Below are 20,238 nucleotides of genomic sequence, written 5' to 3' on the forward strand. Positions count from 1 at the left end.
GTTTGCTTTAATTTTTATTGAGCATATTTCAGTGTAAGTGTTGCTGAAATAACTTTCAATAGCTGAAGAAGCCTTGGCAAAATTTACGTATTAATTTTGTACAACACTGGAGATTTGTAACATGCTGTGAAAGGTTAAACCCCAACTTTTTTCGAAAGAAAATTGATCAACGCTAAAATGTCAACTGTCTAGGTACAGCAGCATACTGGCGTGCAAACACTGTTTCTCTTATTTCAGGTTCCCCAGCTGCATAGCATTTGCATTGTGACATTTTCTTACAACATTAGCAAGATAGCTGATGTTTCAAAATCAATCAGCTTTTGTTTGTATGAGGCAGCCTGCAACTTAGTTGGATGTTGAAGGTGTTTCTCTGAAATGTGATTAAATTGAATTCTTGGGTTCTGGCAATATCTGCATCTCGTGACTTCTTAGCAGTGGCTGCAAAATCGTACAGTTTTGAAGACCATGTAAGGTTATAATTCTGAAATATCTTTAAAAAAGGCAAAAGCAAGCAATATTAGACTTCCTCAGAAGTACCAAACTTTTCTAGACACTATATTTTAAATTTAATTTAAGGCAAGTATTTTGATGCGTGGTGCATAAAAACGCAGGATAGAAAAATAGGCTGCCTTGCTGGGGAGTTCATATCCTTTAAAACTACTTTTCAGGGAATTGCTAGCTAAAATTCAGGTTTTGTTGAAAACGAAGTTGTTTTAAAGTTTTAGAATTCCTATTCATCAACAGTGCTTCTAATCAAAGAGAAATGTATTAAGAAGCCTTTTGTGACTATTACTCCCCCCATTTAGGCTGTATTCTGGAATAACAGGTACATCGAAACTAGTGTTCATCTCTGCAGACAATCAGATTGCAGTCAGAAAAAGACTTTACCTGGGTGATTTATGTTTGAAATAAGATGTCAGTATGTAGTAGAGTCTCCCTTTTTAAATAAAAGCATGGTCTTGATTATATGCGTTGAGAAACACTTGTAGTTGGACTCAATATAGGGGGAACTGAGACTTAAAGGCCTGTTATTTACTGTAATCATGCTGGGTATTTGCATGGTTCGTGTTGTTCCTAAATACTAAAAATATGTAAAGAGTACTTCGATATGTGTAGTGTATCTATAATAATATAATGAATGTTATGACACAGTCCTTAAGTAAGTAGAACTAAGTAGAACTAGCATTATGTTTAACCTGTTCTGTACCTTAAAATGGGATTGAGGGGAGGAAAACCTCCCAAATGCCTTTGTTTTCAAATCAGTCTCCTGGAGATTGATTTTTCTTTTGATCAGGCAGAGACTCCAGGAGGATAACTAATCTAGACTAGGCATAAGGAGAAAAAGCCTGAATTAAGGTAAAAAAGTTTCACTGAAAACATCTTGCTGTCCTCTCTCATTTTTCAGATATCCCCAGTGAGAGGGGGAAAGCTGGGATCTGTATTTCTAACTCTCAGATATGTCATGGCTACTGTGCTGTCAATAAAAAAATGTGTATGTCTGGTTTTGGTTACATAAAAGCTGATACTCTGTAACAGTGGTTACATCTGGAAAACAACTTAAAATGCTGCTGACCAAACACATCTTTGAATAAAGCTTATCTAGTATTAAGGAGTTAGTTGGAACAAGTGTAGCACTTAGTAATGTTAAATAGGTATCTCTAAATGTAGTCTCTGTCAAAAAATTCAAGAGAAAGATTTGAATAGGTACTGCTGGATTACCAGACTAAAACATAATTTTCTTTCATTCCACAAAAGATAATTTCTAATTCCCTACAGTTACTTTGGCTGTGTTACTACTGCGGGTACTACTACAATGTTACGTTTTACTCACGTCTTTGCTTCCATTTATCTTTTACCTTATCTCCCTCTTGCACTTTGCTCCTGTGCAGGCTCATACTCAGCTGGGTGATGCAATTAACAGGAACAAATACTCCATAGTCAGAGGTGTAAGAAGGAAGACTTTCTATTTCTAGTAGATGTATAGCATAATGATTTTTAATAATTTTCTAAGAATTGAATGGTTTGAGGAGCAATGCAGTTGTTAACCTCTGTTTTCTGCCAAAGTTTGTTTGTTGGATAAATAGATTTTAAATTCCTGAAAATAGGCTTGTTATTTAGTCTTTGATGGAGAGGAACTGTTCATATTGGGACCTTTAAAAGCAGGTTTTAAGAATTTCAGGAAAAGCTGTGGTTTGCATGTATATCACAAGTGAAAGGAGTTTCATCTTCCTCTGTCTTACTGGTCAGCAGGTCAGATCCTGCTTTAGCTCATATCTAAGCTAAGTTTGTTTCTGACTGATCACAGGAGCATTATAGCAAAAAGTCACTGTTTCATTAAAACTTCCAGCAGGATGCAAAGTTAGCACCTTTCACTGTTAAAATTAGGGTAATCGTAATGTTACCTTACAGAAATATGGTGGCATCATGTCAGCTTGAGAAGGCTCCTGTGAAGTCTACATGCATAGAACCATGTCTCTCTTATTTTTGTCTAGTTTATGTATTCATTTTCTACTCACTTGTTGACACTGATTAAGCTATGGTATAATTGCTATTGTCTACAGAAGCAAAGTTGTCAATTTTATGTTAGCATCAAGGTTTCCACTTTATTTATTTTGTTTCACAGATCTATGGGAAAATACAGTAGAGATGTAAGTTACTGGTATGTTTAAGCCTGCTGGATAATAGTTGTTTTTGGTGTGGTGTTTTGTTTTTTTTTTACAATGTCCATTACAGGTTGTTTAGAAATAGCCCACAAGTTTAATATCTTTTTCTCTTCTCTGCTCCAACCTCAGTCGAAAAATCTGTCTTGTATAACTTTGGCAATAAGTTTGTAATACTGCAATTCATACTAATCAAAAGCAGTTCTGGCAAACAATCTAAACTTTCATGCCTTTGTTTTCCTTTTAGACAGCACATGAGGCCAATCTGTAAGCTTTGGGCTGATAACTAATGCTTTTCTGAACCATCACATAAGTATTGTGTCCTTTTCAGAGCAGACAGGGAAGAATTATCTAACTAAATGTTTCAGGGCAACAGTGAGTAGGAAACGTTTTTAAGATGAGCTAACAAACAGCAAAGGTCACAATTAAGACATTTTAACGGGAAAGGCACATTCTGTGAAGTAGCATATTACAAATCCAAATGAATTAGAAAAAATGTAAGTTAAGACTTATTCCTTAGGCAGCAATAAGAGGCTAAAATAGATTCTCTCTTTAAACTTTTAAGATCCTAACTGTAATAATTTAATGTCTGAGCTAAGTTGTTGTTTGTTTGTTTTTTTTTTTTTTAAATCCATACAGCATTATTCAGGAAGGATTTTAGTGATATGTTCACTCTGAATATGTCAAATTGTTGGCATTACACAGACAATGTTTCTTTCCTCTCTTCCTAAAACTATTTGTTAAATTGCACTAAAGCAATAAAGAACCATCTAAAGCTTTCACTTGGAAGGCTGAAATTGAAGTTCTGATATCCAAACTAATTTTGATTTTCTTTATACTCTCTCTTTTCTGATCATAACAACTGGGAAATAGAAATGCAGGATGCAGTTGCCTGTAATGCTAAAGGCATTGAAGTGCATCATAGGAACAAACAGTTGTTTGTGGGAGAACGAACTAAAGAGTACAGAATACAGTAAAAGAATACACCAATCCATGGTTTGTTTCTTTGCTTTCTAAATAGAAATTTCCTCTCTATACTTAAAGTTTTAGCTATCTAATAATTTATTTTTCTGTTCATCAATACATAAAATGGGAAGATGCAAGAGCCTTCACAGTGTAAATTTAATCCTCATAAAAATGTTGTCTGTAACCTGTGTGGTGTAAGATTCAAAACATGTAGGGGTTTGTTTCCCCTCCAATAGTTTAATTTCTAATTTCTGTTTCTTATTACTTTCTAAAATTTACTTGCTAGTTATCTAATTGAAATCTAACAAAAGCCTAGCAACTTTAGTTATTCTATGCTGCATCAAAATCACTGTTAAAGAAATTTGCTGTAGGTGTTTTTCACGATTGCATTCATGACATTTAGCTGAAGAGTTAGAGTATGGAATATAGGAGTGTTTCTAAATCCGTAAAATCAGCATACAATAAACTTGTCATAGAGGTTTTTACTTCACTTATTCTACTGGTTTTGTTACTGCTGCTACAAAGTTGGAAAGATTTGGAATTGAGCAATGAAATTTTATAAGGTAAACACTTTCTATACTCTTCTGCTTTTCTTTTTTCATCTGTGTGCTTTGTTGTCACAGTGTCCTCTTACTTCTTGCTACTGTTAATAGTGTAATTGCTTCAAGTCTACTTAATTAATTTATTAATTTTAAATTTCTGTGGGTGGAGAACAGGTCTTATGAACCTTTGTTGACTGATTTTCACCAAGGCTTAGAAACTATTATACTAATGGTATAAAACATTTGCGGATAGTATTAAAGACCATATAATTATCTTGTCAGTGTTGTCCCCTGTAGTGTTTAAAACTAGTTTTGGCACCAATTTGTTTAATTGGAGCAACTAAAAGTAAAATGGATAAGTAACTAACCAGGATGTGATCTCTCCAACTTAAAAGATGAAGCCCAGTAATGGAGTGGTGAAGTGTTAAAATGGTTGTACAGGAAAATTGTAGGGAGATGTGCAATTGTAGGGAAAAATTAGCTGATGTGTAATACTATGTATTGTAAGCACAGTCTTCCTGCATTTTTCTTTGACCTTTTTGGGAGGTATCAAAAATGTGCTCTAAATTAGTACATTAAATTTGATAATTAAAAATAGTATAATTTGTTAGTACCATTTCAAATGCATATGGTGACTATACTTCTTACTTTTGGAGGTGGCTTCTTCAGGTCAGGTCCCTAGATTACTGGGGAAACAGTTAGGAGTGGGGGTTGAAGTTCAATTTTTTTCTATCCACATGGGATCAACTTTCTGGTTTTTAAAGGGATATAAAATACTTTATTTATAGTGGATTTTGACCCTTTGTATCTTAGTTTCTAGTTAAACACGTTATTTTTTTTTTTTTTCCAAAGTTTGGAATATAGTTTTTCTTTTTTTTTTTTAAATTTGCCTCTGTTAATAGGGAAGATTTGCTGTTGAGTGTCAAAGGTAAAAGGAAGTGGTAAAGAACAACCTTCAGTAGATTTTGTACAAACGAGTAGCAGCTCTTTTTGGACTCCTATAAGATAAACAACTAAGCTTTCAAAATACTGTGAAATCCATGTTTAATCAGCTTCTTATTGGTGTGAAATGAATTTATGTATGTATGTGGTGGATTGACCCAGGCTGGCTCCCTTCCCTGAGGGATGCGAGAGAGATTCAGGAAGGGCAAAAATGAGAAAACTCATGGGCTGAGGTAAAGACAGTTTATTAAGTGAAAGGGGAAAAAAGGGAAAAAACCACAAGTGATGCTCACCACTAGCAGACCAATGCCCAACCAGGCCCTGAGCAATGGCTACTTTGGAAAAACTGCCCCTCAGTTTTATTGCTGAGCATGATGTTATATGGTTGTAGGTGATGGTAGAGTTTTGCAGATGGCAAAGGTAACTGTCTTTTTTCTGTTTGTTGGTTTTGGGTGTTTTTGTTAAAGCCTTGTCTTTAGTTTTTATGGCTGCCTTGATCAATCCCTACTTTAACCTTATTTCATCTTTGCATTTGGATTAGAGCCATTCCCTCACACCCTTTGTCACCGGTGTAACTGTCATAGCAGAAATAAACAGAGAAAAACATTCTAGGAAAATCTTTTCACCTATGCCACATAAGGCTCCCAAACCTATGTCTGGTCTTAATCCAGACCTTGTTACAGTCCACACAGTGGAGCACATATGGAGGTGATGTTTGTTCTGGAACTGCCAATGGAGATACAGGTTAAATAATTTAGGTAGTCCTTGTAGAGAAGTGCCTGTATTTCCAAGAACTGCAGAGTGCCTTCTGGGAACTGTGGGCTCACCTTTAAACGTACTAGGTATTTCGGAGGTGTGTTTAGCACTCAATAGAGCTAAAAAGTCTCTGCAAGCCTCCTTCAAGTAGATTTGGTTATAAAGCTTGGAATTATGAAGGAGGAATTTCTTGGGGGAAAAAGCAAGGTAACTTTCCAAGGACTGAGCATTCTCTGAGATGCCCTGTCCCTAGACATATTCACAGTGCAGTCACCCTCCCTTTTAAATATGAGTCTCGTATGATGTAATCCTGCCTATCTGGGTTTTAAAAGAACTAAGGAGGCAAAAGCACACTAAGCCTGCTTGTACAATGTTTGTTAAAATATGAAAGAAGTAGCATGAATGCCTGCACAGGTAGTTCTGGGATATTAAAACAACCCTGATGGGCTTGACAAATTGTGTAGAGGCAAATCGCAGGCTGCAGATGTGCATCTGGACAGCATGCCTTCAGACACTCCTTGTTGTTCTAGGAGTACTTAGCAGTTGATAAGGAAATACTGTTGGTAATAATTTACATTTTAGATTCTCTAATGCACCCCTCTAAAGGAACTTCTCCCCCCCCCCCCCCAATTGTGGAAAGAGCCTGGAGTAATTCAGTAGCCTGCCTCGGCTAAAAGTAACCTTTGCCACAAAACTCTTCTTTCTGTGCTTTGCTCCTGAGCCTTCCATGTACTTTTTCTCACTGACATCCAACTTAATGTGATTTTAAAAAAAAAAAAAAATGTATTCATCAAATGATCTGACAGCATAATAAAATTTTCTTGTGCAATACAGCTAGTTAGGACATCTCATTTAGAAAGTACTCTTTGTGAAAATAAAAATTTTCTTTTTTGTGCAGAAAAACAGAGAGCAAATAGCTCTCACATGGTAACCTCAAAATCAAGAAATTCACACACTCCTAAAAAAATTGAGACAAGTTAATTGAGCCACGATAATCTTGTTCTTAATTGCCATGTATAAAAATGTCATTTCCTTCCTGATAGCATGTGGAGCTGCTACTTAACTTCAGGCTTTGTGTCAAGTTAACTTTTTGTTGGGTGGAAGAAAACCAGACCAATTCTTAGACATCAGCCTATGAGTTGTCATCCTTTTACCTTCATTATTACTTGAAGTACCAATGCCAGATTTTAAATAATTCTAATGTTCATGTAGTTTTCCAATCATCATGTGCTTTCTGCATTCTCAAAATGTTACCTTCTTCATGCTATATGAAAATGTCCTGTTTGTTTGCCTCAATCTCAGCATAGTGAACACTAGAGATGTGATTGTTGCGTAGAGCTCAATAGAAAAGAACTCAGCTTCTTGCTCTTCTTCTACAAGATTGCTTAACAATATTACTGAATTTTGTCAAAACTTTAGAAAGCTTGGTTTTGGAAATTCTGGTTACTTCAAATATATGAAGATTCTGGTTTGATTTTTCCCTCCAATGCTTGTGCGCCTTCTCTTTTTTTTTTTTTTTTTTTTTTTTTTTTTTTTTACTGTTGGCAGTCTGAATTGCAGCAAAGACAGCTGGTGACTCTGGTACTAAAGCTAGTATGGAGCTGGACTGACGATGTCATCTCAGATTTCAGTTTATTCATTCCTTTTCCTCATATTCTTAAGTATTCTTCCTCCTTTCTCAATTTTAAATGTGTGATGTTGATAACATGGTGCTTAATTTGCCTTAATGGTCTACATCACTCACCCCAGCTTTCACCATCTCAGTTCAACTCTGAGATGTCCACATGTTCTATCTGCGGCTCACTCTGCCTGTTCCTCTGATCAACCAGGCCTTAGGACTGGAAATAGCTTGTCTGTGATGTTTTATATTCTCTGTAAATTAAACTGCTTCAGCATGACTAGAGTTGGGAGCTATGCTCCTTGCTTGACAACATTTTGATGTCTTCCATGTATCTAAAATATTGAATAGCATGTTTTTCCTTTTTTTTTTTTTTTTTTTTTTTTTTTTCTGGTAAGGTGATCTTTGTGTTGAGTACTATATAGAGATGAAGGCAAGGCTGTGCTTGCAGGAATTTGTCTAAATTTCATTTCAGAGTGACTGGAAAAAGTCTTCAGAATCTCAGTTTGGATTCTGTAATTGGGATTATCTTTTTCTTTTAGAAGAAGACTGTTGAAAAGGACATAAAATTCTTAGCTGTTTGAAAACACTAGCATTTACCACCACCTTTGTAAAAGCTAATTTTATTTACAGTGTGGCTCAGTTAGAAAAAATACAGTTGTGAGGAAAGACTTTATACATTAAAATTAAAATTTTACCCTTTACTTTTATAATCCAGGTAAGTTAAAGGAAAATGTGCTTTTTCATTTAAAATTGTTCAAAAGTTTTGATGGTCTCTCCTCAACTGTGTTGAGGTGTCCTCAACTGTGTTTAAGGAAAACTATCCTTAGTTTCAGATAGAAAAGGACAGTGTCATGAGAATCCCACATCTTCCTGAAAATAAACATTTGAACTACCCTAACAAAGAGTTGAAAGGTATATGATCTTATGTTCACAAGAGCATATTCTGTAGAGAACTTTATTTTGCCCTTCCAGCCAACATAACGGAGGAAAATGGGGATTAATTTTGCTCGTAAAATTTGCAGATTCCATAATTGTTGGTGAAACACAAGACACTAAGAAAAAAAAAAGAAAAACATTGGCCATGTGGATTCTCCTGTGACTTCAAGGGTTTATGTTTTTTTCCCCTTTAATGGTGGTTCCCGAAAAAGCCAGGGTAGTCCACTTCTTCCATATTCTCTCATTGCAACACCAAGAAAAACTTGGTTAAACACCAAGATCACTAGTTCTTGGTTCTACCTCAATTCCTATAAGTCTCCCAAATTAGTTTTAAAACAGTATTTCTGTTCATTGGTAATATCTCCATAACAATGTAGTTTATTGTATATATAAACTTTGACAATAATATCAATACTTTTGCAGGTTTTGAATTTTACTGGTTTTTGCTGCTTATATCACTGTCCACTTTGACTTTCATAAATGTCATCTTGTCTTAAATGCACTGTTTATAACAAGGAAAAAATTTGTTTTTTTCTGAATAAATGTAGTATTTGAAGTACTATATAGAGAAAAATACTGTATGCTTGTCTCATATAAAAATATACATATGTATGTAAGTGTGCACATAAATATTGTTTTCTGTATCAGTTACGTTATTAACAGAAAGAGAAGCAGATGGTATTTCAGGTAATTCAGGCTCTATTCTGATTTTAGCCAAGTGGAATAACTTGGCTGGTATTTAGAAAGCTTCCAAGTTCTCTTCAGAAATAATTTCTGGTTTTCTGATTGTGTTTAAAACAAAATTAGAGGGTTACTTTGCAGAGGACACAAATATAGAACAATATGTGTATTGGCCTTTAATACTCAGTGGTAACAAAATTAGGTTTTTTTAATCAAAAGAAACTTCTGAATAAATATAGAGCTTACTGAATTTTTAGTATACTGTATGCATCTCAGTCTAGCTCCATAAAATAAGGGAATGCGGATAATGCTGTAATTGCCAAGATACCAGCCTTTTTAAAAAGAAAGGTGAATGGATTGCTAAGACTGCCTGACTTACCTTTACTGCAGCAGTCGGATGGGATGAGTACACTTGAGTTACTCGAGACTGAGAAGAGCTGCTGCTGCAGGTCAGGAGTGGCTTAATGGTTGAAATGGCCCATTCCTCCTTCCCTGCTGTCCTTGTGTTCAGTTGCTTCAACTTTCACTTGACAGACTAGCTGTTTTGAACCTCCTCTTATTTAGCCGATGGTTGGTATTGCTAGCTTCAGGCACAAGTTTAAAATCTGGCCCCAGTCTGACTTCTGCCTAGCAGCAAAGGTTATGAGATGGATGTGATGAATGGGTCATCTTTCACGAAAATTTTAAACTCCTCCATATCCACACAGTCTACCTATGAGCCAATGGATCCTATGGTTACAAATAAACCCCATGTACCCAAACACTGAGCACAGGGTATATTTGTGGGTTATAAATAGAAGTTGCAGCCCACTAGTCAGTCCTACTTCAGTGCTTGCCTTTACTTGTGTGTTGGAGCCAGCAAGGTGAAGCTACAGTGTTGGTGCTAAAAGGTTTGGGGTTTTTTTGTGGTTTTTTTTTTTTTTTAAATAAGATTTTTAAAGAGTATATATAACTGCATGCCTGCTATTTTAAGTTACCTGTAAAATACTTAGGAACTTAATGGTAATCTATACAAGGTGAAATATGTTGAAATTTTAAATTTGTACAAAGGTAGTTTTCAAAATACAGCCTAACTTGGCAGCAATAGAATCATGAAATGCATGTTATGTTAAATATTTTGTGTTAGATGTATGTCAGCATTATCAGAACTGCTATGCTTGTAACTTTTATAGGTGAAGGTAGACACCTATATACTGATATTAAGCAAATTTAATACATGTTTTTCCAATTATTTTAGTTAATACACCAATTCACTAGTATCCTGCAATAGTGTGACATGTACTTGTTGATTTATAGACTACTAGGTTTATTTTTTCAGAAAAAGCTTGATGTTTTAACTAGTCATATGAAAGTAACAAGAAAGAAGTATGGATTTAGTTTAGAACAGTAAAATTACAAAATACAGGTTATGCCCATTTAAAACAGTGTACACAGGGGCATGTCTGTATAAAAGTCATATAGTGCTAAATTTTATGCAAATTTTTCTATACAAATGTAAATTGTATATAATGTGACTTAATGGACTATATTTACATTATGTGATTGCGAGAAGGCTGTCTAGGTAGAATATGACTTCTAGTTCAAATATGTTTGGAAAAAAGTATAGCACTTTCAATGATGTCTTGCTATTTAATTCAAATAACATTGTAATTTTAGAAAAATTATTTTTCAGTGTTTAACTTCATTAACTTGTAATTATTTCTGCTAACTTCAGGTTCTGGAGAGTTGTGCTTAGTTACTTCTAATGGGAGAAAGTATGTCCTATCCAATGCTGTGTAGAGTAGCAACGCAGGGTGATTTCTTACATCATTCCTGCTTTGTGCTATCAGTTGTTTTGAAGCTAATATTTTATTAATTGAACCTTTGTTTTCTTTTAGCTGACAGCACGATCACTGCCTTCCATACAGTCTGATGAGAGACTACAGCCTCTGCTTAATCATCTCAGGTAGCATAAACTGAAAGCATGAGTGTATTCTTTCAGACAGATAAAACACAATTGTATTATTAGAATGTTTTAGCTACGGTCTTTTTTCAGATGCCTCATCTGTGCAATTGGCTTTGACTGGAAAAAAACCTCTGAAAGTATACCTTAAACTTAACAAAAGCTTTATGAATGACACGAAACGTAATTTATAGAGCTTGTATTTCTTCTCAGTAACAAGAAAGTATTTGTAGCTTTTACAAAAGCTGTTTTTTCTTTATAGTAAAGGCGAAGTTGTTAAGTTTCTTTATGACCAAAACAGATTCCAAATGACACTGCTCAGAGTATGGACCTTCCTTGTTGCAAATACTTTGTGCTCTATGATATTTTGGGGAGATTTCTCCATCACTGTTATTGATTAATGAAGTCCTATTTTCTGCTTTTAATGGACCTAAAGAGAGAGCTGAAAATGTGAACCATTAAAAGTGTTCTACGACACAGTTAAAATAGCCTGCCTCTCTCCTAGTAGTATACAGTATATAGAAGCGTTCTGCTTTCTTCAAATGTGTTTGGGGATGAAGACTAAGAAAAAATACTTTTCTCATGTTCTTCAGGTTAAGCATAGATCTGGTCTCTTTCTTACACACATGATTGCTTTCTACCACTTTGTATTGTTTGAGGGAGTTTTCTTACTATGGTAGCATGCAGGAGGACAAAGACCATGTAGTTAGAGGGAGATGCCTTGGCTTAGAATCATTGAATAATTTAGCTTGGAGTGAACCTCTGGAGATCATTTAATCTAGCCCCTGCTCAATGCAGATCTGGTTAGATTGGGTTGCTCAGGTATTTATTTAGTTGAATTTTTAATATCTCTAAGGGTAGAAATTTACTTAAATATTGAATGTCAGTAATGAAACTCTCTTTTTGAACACATACAGCTTTGCATTAAGATCACTGAAATGATGCTGGATGAGTTAGAAATGGAAGCGGTGAGGTTCTGTCATGACAGCACTGCACCGGAATTACGATGCAGATATAGTTAGCATTCTTTTTATTTCCTATGGCGTTCTACTGCTTGAGGTATCAGTACTCAAAACCTGACATTTTATTCTAATTTAAAAAAAAAAAACAAACTTGTAATTTTTATCACATAGGAACAGTTTCATGTTTTATTGCTTTTTAGTGTAAATCAGAATAGGAAAAATAGCTTTCATTGTATCTCTGCTTACTTACATATGATTGAACTTTGTTGAAGAGCAATAAATGAAAAAAAATTATTGCAGTGTAACTGTTACGTAGCTGGTTAGAGGATACTTCTGAATGTCAATAACCTTCCATGTTTTTATTACTATACATCTCATTGAGATTTTAAAAAATCCACCTCTGTGGCATACCTTTCTCCATTTGAAGCTAAAGAGCAATTAGGTTAGCTTTTTATAAATCGTGCTTTCTAGGAGCAATTACTGAAAAATTTGAAATTTCTTTTGATATATGCTGTGCATCTATGTAAGTGGAACAGTCTTCAGTATCACAGCAAACACAATCCTCCCTATGCTTTTTTTTTTAAATATGGGAAAAGAAAATGTTGCAAAAAAAGCTAGTTAAACATCAGCTACTTTAACAGGGATACTGAATCCTACATTTATGCAAAAAGGTATCTTTTGCACATTCTTATGTTAACTTGGGTATGTATGTTTAACGACTGGTAACTTACTTCCATTTTGCTTTTGTGAAAATGGAGGGGCTATTCCTAGTACATTTTGTCACCAATTGCCTCCGAGTTGCCTTTTTGGAAGTTCCTTTAAAATAGACAAAATAAATCAAACCTTACAACTTGAAAACCAAGCACTGGCAGTGAACAGACAGATGACCAAATAGGTCTTCTCTGTTATTTATTTCTGTGAATCTGTGATTTGTTTTTGCTTCATCTTGCTCCTAAGAAAGGAGAGTATTAGTTAGTTGTAGGTTTTCCTCTACCTTCATTGTGTGAATTCTTACAGCAGTATTTTATTTTTGGCATATGTCAATCGAGCTTTATCAGGGGAGCAAAACTTAGATAGAAACATATGAAAAGAGAATGCAGTTGAAGGTTACAGACCCTTGTTTGGTTGTTAATGCCCCACACACTTTTTGGCAGCTATTCATATCTGCTTGTGACTTTTAAATTAGCTAGTCCTCAGAAAAGGTCATTTCACTGTGGATTATGTCTGCATAGATATTTTAATCTGTGTCCTTTTTTTTTAAATGGACATAACATGTATTTTGTAATTGGACTGTTCTGGACTAAACAAATATTTTATCTGCAACTTAGATCCTCATTTTGTCCTATTCTGTTTCATTGATGCTTTCTAGTATTAATCGTACTAGACAAAAAAAAAAGAGAAAATATTTAGTTAAAATGTTAAAGTATTTGATGCAACATGCTCACAGTAGGCTACAAGGAGATTTTAAATTGCTAAAATTTTAGCAATTTAATAGAAATGGAAACTTTATGTCTAAATGCATGAGAAGAACACTTCTGCAACTCCTGCTTGCAAAGGAGTTTATATGGGTTTCGTGATGAAATTACAGGGTCGTAACACTCTACTATTTAAAATCTTCAGCAGGAATAATTTCAAAGATAGACAAAAGCTGTCATATGTAATCCCATCAATCTACTATAGGACTGTGCCTGTACATGAATTATAAGGAGAAGCTGAGTTGACTTTGTTTAGTCTGGTGACGAGGAGGTTTAGGAATGATCAAATAGCAGCTTAGAAGTGTTTGAAGGGCAAACATCACAGTATTGGAATTCTTGACGGTACCAGAGGATGTAACAAATGACAGTGGTCACATATAGCAGCTTGGGAGGTTCAGATTGGACATTAGGAAAAATGCCTCTGCTAGAATGATAGGTGCAGGAGATTACCCAGAGATGTGGAATCTTGGTTCATGGAGATTTTTAGGAAGCAGCTAGAAAAAGCCATGTCTCACCTGACTAGTGTTGGCAGTAGTCCCAGTTGAAGTGGGGGTGTGGGACTAAATGGTCTTCTACCGTCCTTTGCAACCAACGTTTTGTATGATTCTATTAATTCTGTCTTCAAATGGTAGTTCACAAGGTTGATACAGCAACCAAGTGTTTTGCAAGACTGGATTTTTTTAATGGGTAACACAACACTCATGCAGACATGTTTACCCTCCTCACTTACGCTCATCTCACAAGCAAGAAAAGAAGAATGCACACCTTAATGGTCTGGTGTCATTTACTATTCTCAACATCTATAAAGTGCCCTTCATAGCCTTACTAAATCTCATGATATACTAACACATCTGTGAATGATACAGTATTTATTAGAACAGTCCTGCAGCTGTTTATTTGAAAGACATAGGTCCCACTCTTGGAAACATTGCTATAGTGGAGGTTTCTTCTTGGTCAACAGTGCTGTGAATGTATGTATTGATCTTTAGTTGCAAGATATGCTTGCTTTGCAGTAAACCACAAAAAGAAATTATGAAGAGCTACAGATATTTCAGGTGAGTAAGAAGCTTGATCAGGATCAGGATGTAACCTAGAAGGTACATGGAATAAAAGAAAGGATAAGTCCAAAGTAAGAGCTAAAACTGGAAGCAAAAAGAGCACAAGAAAGTGAAGGTGATCACAAGCGTAGTTGGTTTGTGTTGTACTGTGTTTTCAAACCAGCAGCAGGAAGCTCTTTGGCAACATTTAATGACATGAAAAAATGAGGACCATTGACCATAGAACAAAGGATAGTCTTAATTTTTTTTTTTTTTTCAAGGTGTATGGGTTTGCATGGCAAGGTTTTGGTAGCAGGGGGGCTACAGGGGTGGCTTGTGTGAGGAGCTGCTAGAAGCTTCCCCCATGTCCAACAGAGCCAATGCCAGCCCTCTCCAAGACGGACCCACCGCTGCCCAAGGCCGAGCCCATCAGTGACGGTGGTTGTGCCTCTGGGAGAACATATTTTAAGAAGGGAAAAAAAGTTGCTGCGTGACAGAAACTGCAGGCAGAGAGAGGAGTGAGAAGATGTGAGAGCAACAGCCCCGCAGACCCCCAGGTCAGTGCAGAAGGAGGGGAGGAGGTGCTCCAGGCACCAGAGCAGAGATTCCCCTGCAGCCCATGGGGAAGACCATGGTGAGGCAGGCTGTCCCCCTGCAGCCCAGGGAGGTCCACAGTGGAGATCTCCACCTGCAGCCAGGGGAGAGAGGACCCCACACTGGAGCAGGGGGATGCCCGAAGGCAGCTGGGACCCCATGGGAAGCCTGTGCTGGAGCAGGGTCCTGGCAGGACCTGTGGCCCCGTGGAGAGAGGAGCCCACGCTGGAGCAGGTTTGCTGGCAGGACTTGTGACCCCGCGGGGGACCCACGCTGGAGCAGTCTGTACCTGAAGGACTGCAGCCTGGGGAAGGGACCCGCGCTGGAGTAGTTTGTGAAGAACTGCAGCCTGTGGGAAGGACTCACGTTGGAGAAGTTTGTGGAGGACTGTCTTCCGTGGGAGAGACCCCATACTGGAGCAGGGGGCAAGTGAGGAGTCCTCCCCCTGAGGAGGAAGGAGCGGCAGAGACAACGAGTGATGAACTGACCCCAACCCCATTCCCCGTCCCCCTGCACCATTGTGGGGGAGGAGGTAGAGAGAAAATCAGGAGTGAAGTTAAGTCTGAGAATAAAGGGGGGGGAAGGTGTTTTAAGATTTGGTTTTCTTTCTCATTACCCTACTCTGATTTGATTGGTAATAAATCAAGGTAGTTTTCCCCAAGTTGAGTCTGTTTTGCCTGTGATGCTAATAGGTGAATGATCTGTCCCTGTCCTTATCTCGATCCATGAGCCTTTTGTTATATTTTCTCTCCCTTGTCCAGCTGAGGAGGGGAGTGATAGAGCAGCTTTGGTGGGCACCTGGTGTCCAGCCAGGGTCAACCCACCACACAAGGTTGTAGAGGGAAATAATGGCAATCCATGGAGAAATCAAAGTGGTGTTTTCTTCTGGTGAAATCAAGGGACCTTGGGAATCTCTATTGTAGGAAATCAGAAGACCTGGCACCTAAAATGGCAAACCCAAAAGCCCTAGTCCCTTCAGCTCCTTCGGACAGGGATCCAACTGCTTAGCTCTCTAAGGCCACATGACCACTGCTGGCCTCTTTATGCCCAGCTCTAATCTACCACATATATTGGATGGTGTCGTGGTTTAACACCAGCCAGCAACTAAGCACCATGCAGCTGCGCACTCACTCCCCCCCACCTGGTGGGATGGGGGAGAGAATCAGAAAGAAAAAGGTAAAACTCAAGGGTTGAGATAAGAACAATTTAATAGAACAGAAAGGAAGAGACTAATAATGATAATAATAACAATAATAAAACGACAATAATAATAAAAGGATTGGAATATACAAAACAAGCGATGCACAATGCAATTGCTCACCACTCGCTAACTGATACTTACTTAGTTCCCGAGCAGCGATCTCCCCCAGACCAACTCCCCCCAGTTTATATACTGGGCATGACCTCACATGGTATGGAATATCCCTTTGGCCAGTTTGGGTCAGCTGCCCTGGCTGTGTCCTGTGCCAACTTCTTGTGCCCCTCCAGCCTTCTTGCTGGCTGGCCATGAGAAGCTGAAAAATCCTTGACTTAGTCTAAAAGCTACTTGGCGACAACTGAAAACATCAGTGTGTTATCCACATTCTTCTCATACTGAACTCAAAAACATAGCACTGTACCAGCTACTAGGAAGAAAATTAACTCCATCCCAGGTGAAACCAGGACAGATGGATAAAGCACACTCTTATTTCAGAGCACAGCATTTGAAGGCTGTTTGTAGCGTTTGGCTCTTTGGTGAGTGGTGTCAGATATCGAGAAACTTTGACCTTGCAAAGCTCGTATGCTACTTTTTAGTGTAAAAATGAGGAAACATTTATGAGAAACTTTTCTTGTTTGCTTACCATGCTGAGAATAGTTGAGCTTTTCAGAGTCCAAAAAGTATAATTTCTTCTTCTTCCCCCTCCCTTCCCTCCCACCCTCTTCCATTGGTATTTCTGGCCTTGTAGTAATGTTTTCTACCAAGTCCAGATGTAATGGTCCGCAAGATTCAGAGAGTATGTCCTCTTTTTAGCAGTAACTTCTGAAGTCTTTGTTCACTAATTGTATAGGAAAAATTCTGTGTCTTCTCTTTGGGCCCGCTCTTCCCAGGCCAATCCTTTCTACGGATGCTAGGAAAAAGTGGTTTTCTTTAGCTTAGTGTTTTTCAGTATTGGTGTGATTCTAATAAATACTGTAGGGCACAAGCAGATGATCTGAAGTGATTAGGGTAGAGCAGCTTAAGAAGTTACCAGCACTCATCCTGGAATGTGGTAACTGACCGGTCATTTTCCTAATTGGTTGTTTTCCAAAAAAAAGTGAAGTTGCCTAAGCAACAGCTGTTTTCTGCTGTTCTATGCTTTGATGGTAATATTTTTGGGACTGTGTTTTTTGTTTTGTTTGTAGTTTGCCTAAGTGAAGTGATGTAGATCTGGTTCTGCAAGGAAATTTAGATACTTTAGTAGAATCAGTAGTAATAGACATACACAGCTCAAATACTTTTATTTATTTATCCATTTTTGAGTAATGAAAAAAACAACTATTAAGTACAGTAAGCTTGCCTAGTGCTCCAGTGTGTGCCAGACCAAATGAATGCATGTATAATTAAACAAATGATTTGTACTGTAGTAAAATCAACTCTTGGCTATATGCTTTTCACACTTTACAGTATTGAAATGTCACAAAATAATCTGTAGTACCTTGCATCATTATTTAGCTAAATTCCTTTTTTCTGAAGTTAACCTCTATATGCTTTCAGAAGATTTAAGAAATTATCTTTGTTACTTGCAAAATCTGTCTTGCACAAAGAAATGTGGTCTTACCCAGACTTTGCAACCTGGTTTTTGGACCAAGATGCTGTATCCAAAGTCCCTGTTAGCTTTATTGCTTGCTGTACTGTCACTTTTGAGTTCAGTTGGATTCTGCTGTGAGCATTTCTCTTGGCCTGTTCTGCAGCCCTGCATATATCCTCATTCAAGAAGTCTACATATTTAAAAGTAAAAGCTGGGCATTAGACGCTTGTATTTGATTTGAAATTACTTTGGTGAAAATGTTGACGTGACTGTCTCTGCTGTAGTGTAGGGTTACCTGAATCTAGGTCATGTATCAGAAGTAGTTTCGTTGCAGTATGAATGAAAGATGAGGCAGCACATGCAAAGTCCTGTGCTATTTTGGCTAGACAGCTACTGTCAGGAGTTAATGTGTTTTTATGTCAGTATTGCAGTAAAAGCCTTCCCAGCTTTTTATTGGTACACGTAAGTAGTTTTTGAGTTTTTACTTTTCCCTCATGGTAGATGTTCATAGTGATATGTAAGTTTGTGTTTTTAAAATGCTACACAAGTAGCAAAGTACAAGAGGTTCTTGATCACTAGAAGAAAGCAAAAGTGAACCCTGCATTCACAAAGAATGAGGAGAAGGATCTGTGGAACTATAGGCTGGTCAGCCTCATCTTGGTTCCAAACATATGAAGGACAAGAAGGTGATCGTGAGTGGTGTTGCGGTTTAAGCCCAGCCAGTAACAAAGCACCACAAAGCCGCTCTCTCACTCCTCCTCCGCGGCCCTGGTGGGATGGGGAGGAGAAAATATAAAAATGCTTGTGGGTCGAGACAAGGACAGGGGGGGATCACTTACCACTTATGGTCATGGGCAAAAGACAGACTCAAGTTTGGGAATAAACAAAATCAATTTAATTTACTACAAATCAAATCAAAACAAGGATAATGAGAAGTAAACCCAAATCTTAAAAACCCTCCCCCACCCCTCCCTCCTTCCTGGCTCAACTCCACTCCCAGTTTTCTCTACCTCCTCCCCCACAGTGGCACAGGGGGACGAGGAATGGGAGTTGTGGTCAGTTTGTGACGTTGTCTCTGCCTCTCCTTCCTCCTCAGGGGGAGGACTCCTCACTCTTCCCCTGCTCCAGCATGGGGTCCTTCCCACGGCAGACAGTCCTCCACTAACTTCTCCAACGTGAGTCCTTTCTGCAGGCTGCAGTCCTTCAGTCACAAACTGCTCCAGTGCGGGCTTTCCCATGGAGTCACAGCCATTTCGGGGGCACCCAACCTCCTCTGGCGTGGGCTCCTCCCTGGGCTGCAGGTGGGCATCCGCTCCCCCGCTCCCCTCCACGGGCTGGGGGGGACAGCCTGCCGCCTCCCCGCGGGCTGCGGGGGCATTCCCTCCTCCTTCCCTGACCTCGGCATCCGCAGAGGGGTTCCTCTCACGTCCCACTCCCCCGACTCCCTCACGGGGCCTTCCCCTTCTGAAATCTCTTCTCCCCGAGGCGCTACCGCCATCGCTGAGGGGCTCGGCCTGGGCCAGAGCCGGGTCCGGCTCTGAGCCGGGGGAGCTTCGAGCAGCTTCTCCCAGGAGCCGGCCCTGTGGACCCCTCCCCTGCTACCAAAAAAACCCATGCCACACAAACCCAAAACAAGCAGTCAGCATGGATTCGTGAATGGGAAATTATGCTTGACCAACCTCATTGCTGATCATTTTATAACAGAAGGCTCAATAGATAGGGGGGAAAGCAGTAGGTATTGTTTATCTTGACTTTAGCAAGGTTTTTGACACTGTCTCTTGCAACATCCTTATCGACAACTGATCAAATATGGGTTAGGTAAATGGACAGTAAGGTGGACTGAAAACTGGCTGAAGTGCTGTGCTCAGAGGTTTGTGATCAGAGGCATTAAGACTAGCTGGAGGCCAGTTACTAGTGGAGTACCTCAGGGGTCAATACCGGCTCCTTTATAGAATTAGCTATTTCTTTAATGCCGTAGGTGATGGGACAGAGTGGGCACTCGGCAAGTCTAAGATGATAAAAACCTGGGAGGAATGTTTTACACCAGATGGGTGTGCTGCCTTTCAGATGGACTTGGACAGGCTGGAGAGATGGGCTGACAGGAACCCTATGAAGTTCAATGACAGGGAATGCCAAGCCCTGCATCTGGGGAGGAGTAACCCCAGGTACCGGTATAGGCTGAATGGCTGTGAAACAGGGTTGCAGAAGAGGACCTTGGGGTCCTGGTGGACAACAAGCTGACTATGAACCACCAGTGTACCCCTGAAGCAAAAAAAGCTAACAGTCTCTTGGGCGGCATTAGGAAAAGCACTCCAGCAGGCAGAGGGAGGTGATCCTTCCCCTCTACTCGGCCACA

At 38.5% G+C, this 20,238-nt stretch overlaps 1 protein-coding gene across 2 annotated transcripts in view; it reads left to right on the forward strand.

The window, feature by feature from the left end:
* Nucleotides 1-20,238, forward strand: part of PRIM2 (DNA primase subunit 2) — a 132,423-nt gene that overhangs the window by 62,318 nt on the left and 49,867 nt on the right. The window contains exon 8 of one of the 2 annotated variants that reach the window (XR_012653012.1): nucleotides 10,982-11,012. Coding sequence is in view for 1 of the 2 variants with exons in the window: in XM_075046408.1 (XP_074902509.1) it covers nucleotides 10,982-11,049 (68 nt within the window). In the remaining variant the exon portion in view is untranslated. Of the gene's footprint in view, nucleotides 1-10,981; nucleotides 11,050-20,238 lie in introns of those variants that run through there. The other variant, XM_075046408.1, reaches the window with a different exon arrangement.

This window comes from Buteo buteo, chromosome 15, assembly GCF_964188355.1.
Source record: "Buteo buteo chromosome 15, bButBut1.hap1.1, whole genome shotgun sequence".
NCBI lineage: Eukaryota > Metazoa > Chordata > Aves > Accipitriformes > Accipitridae > Buteo > Buteo buteo.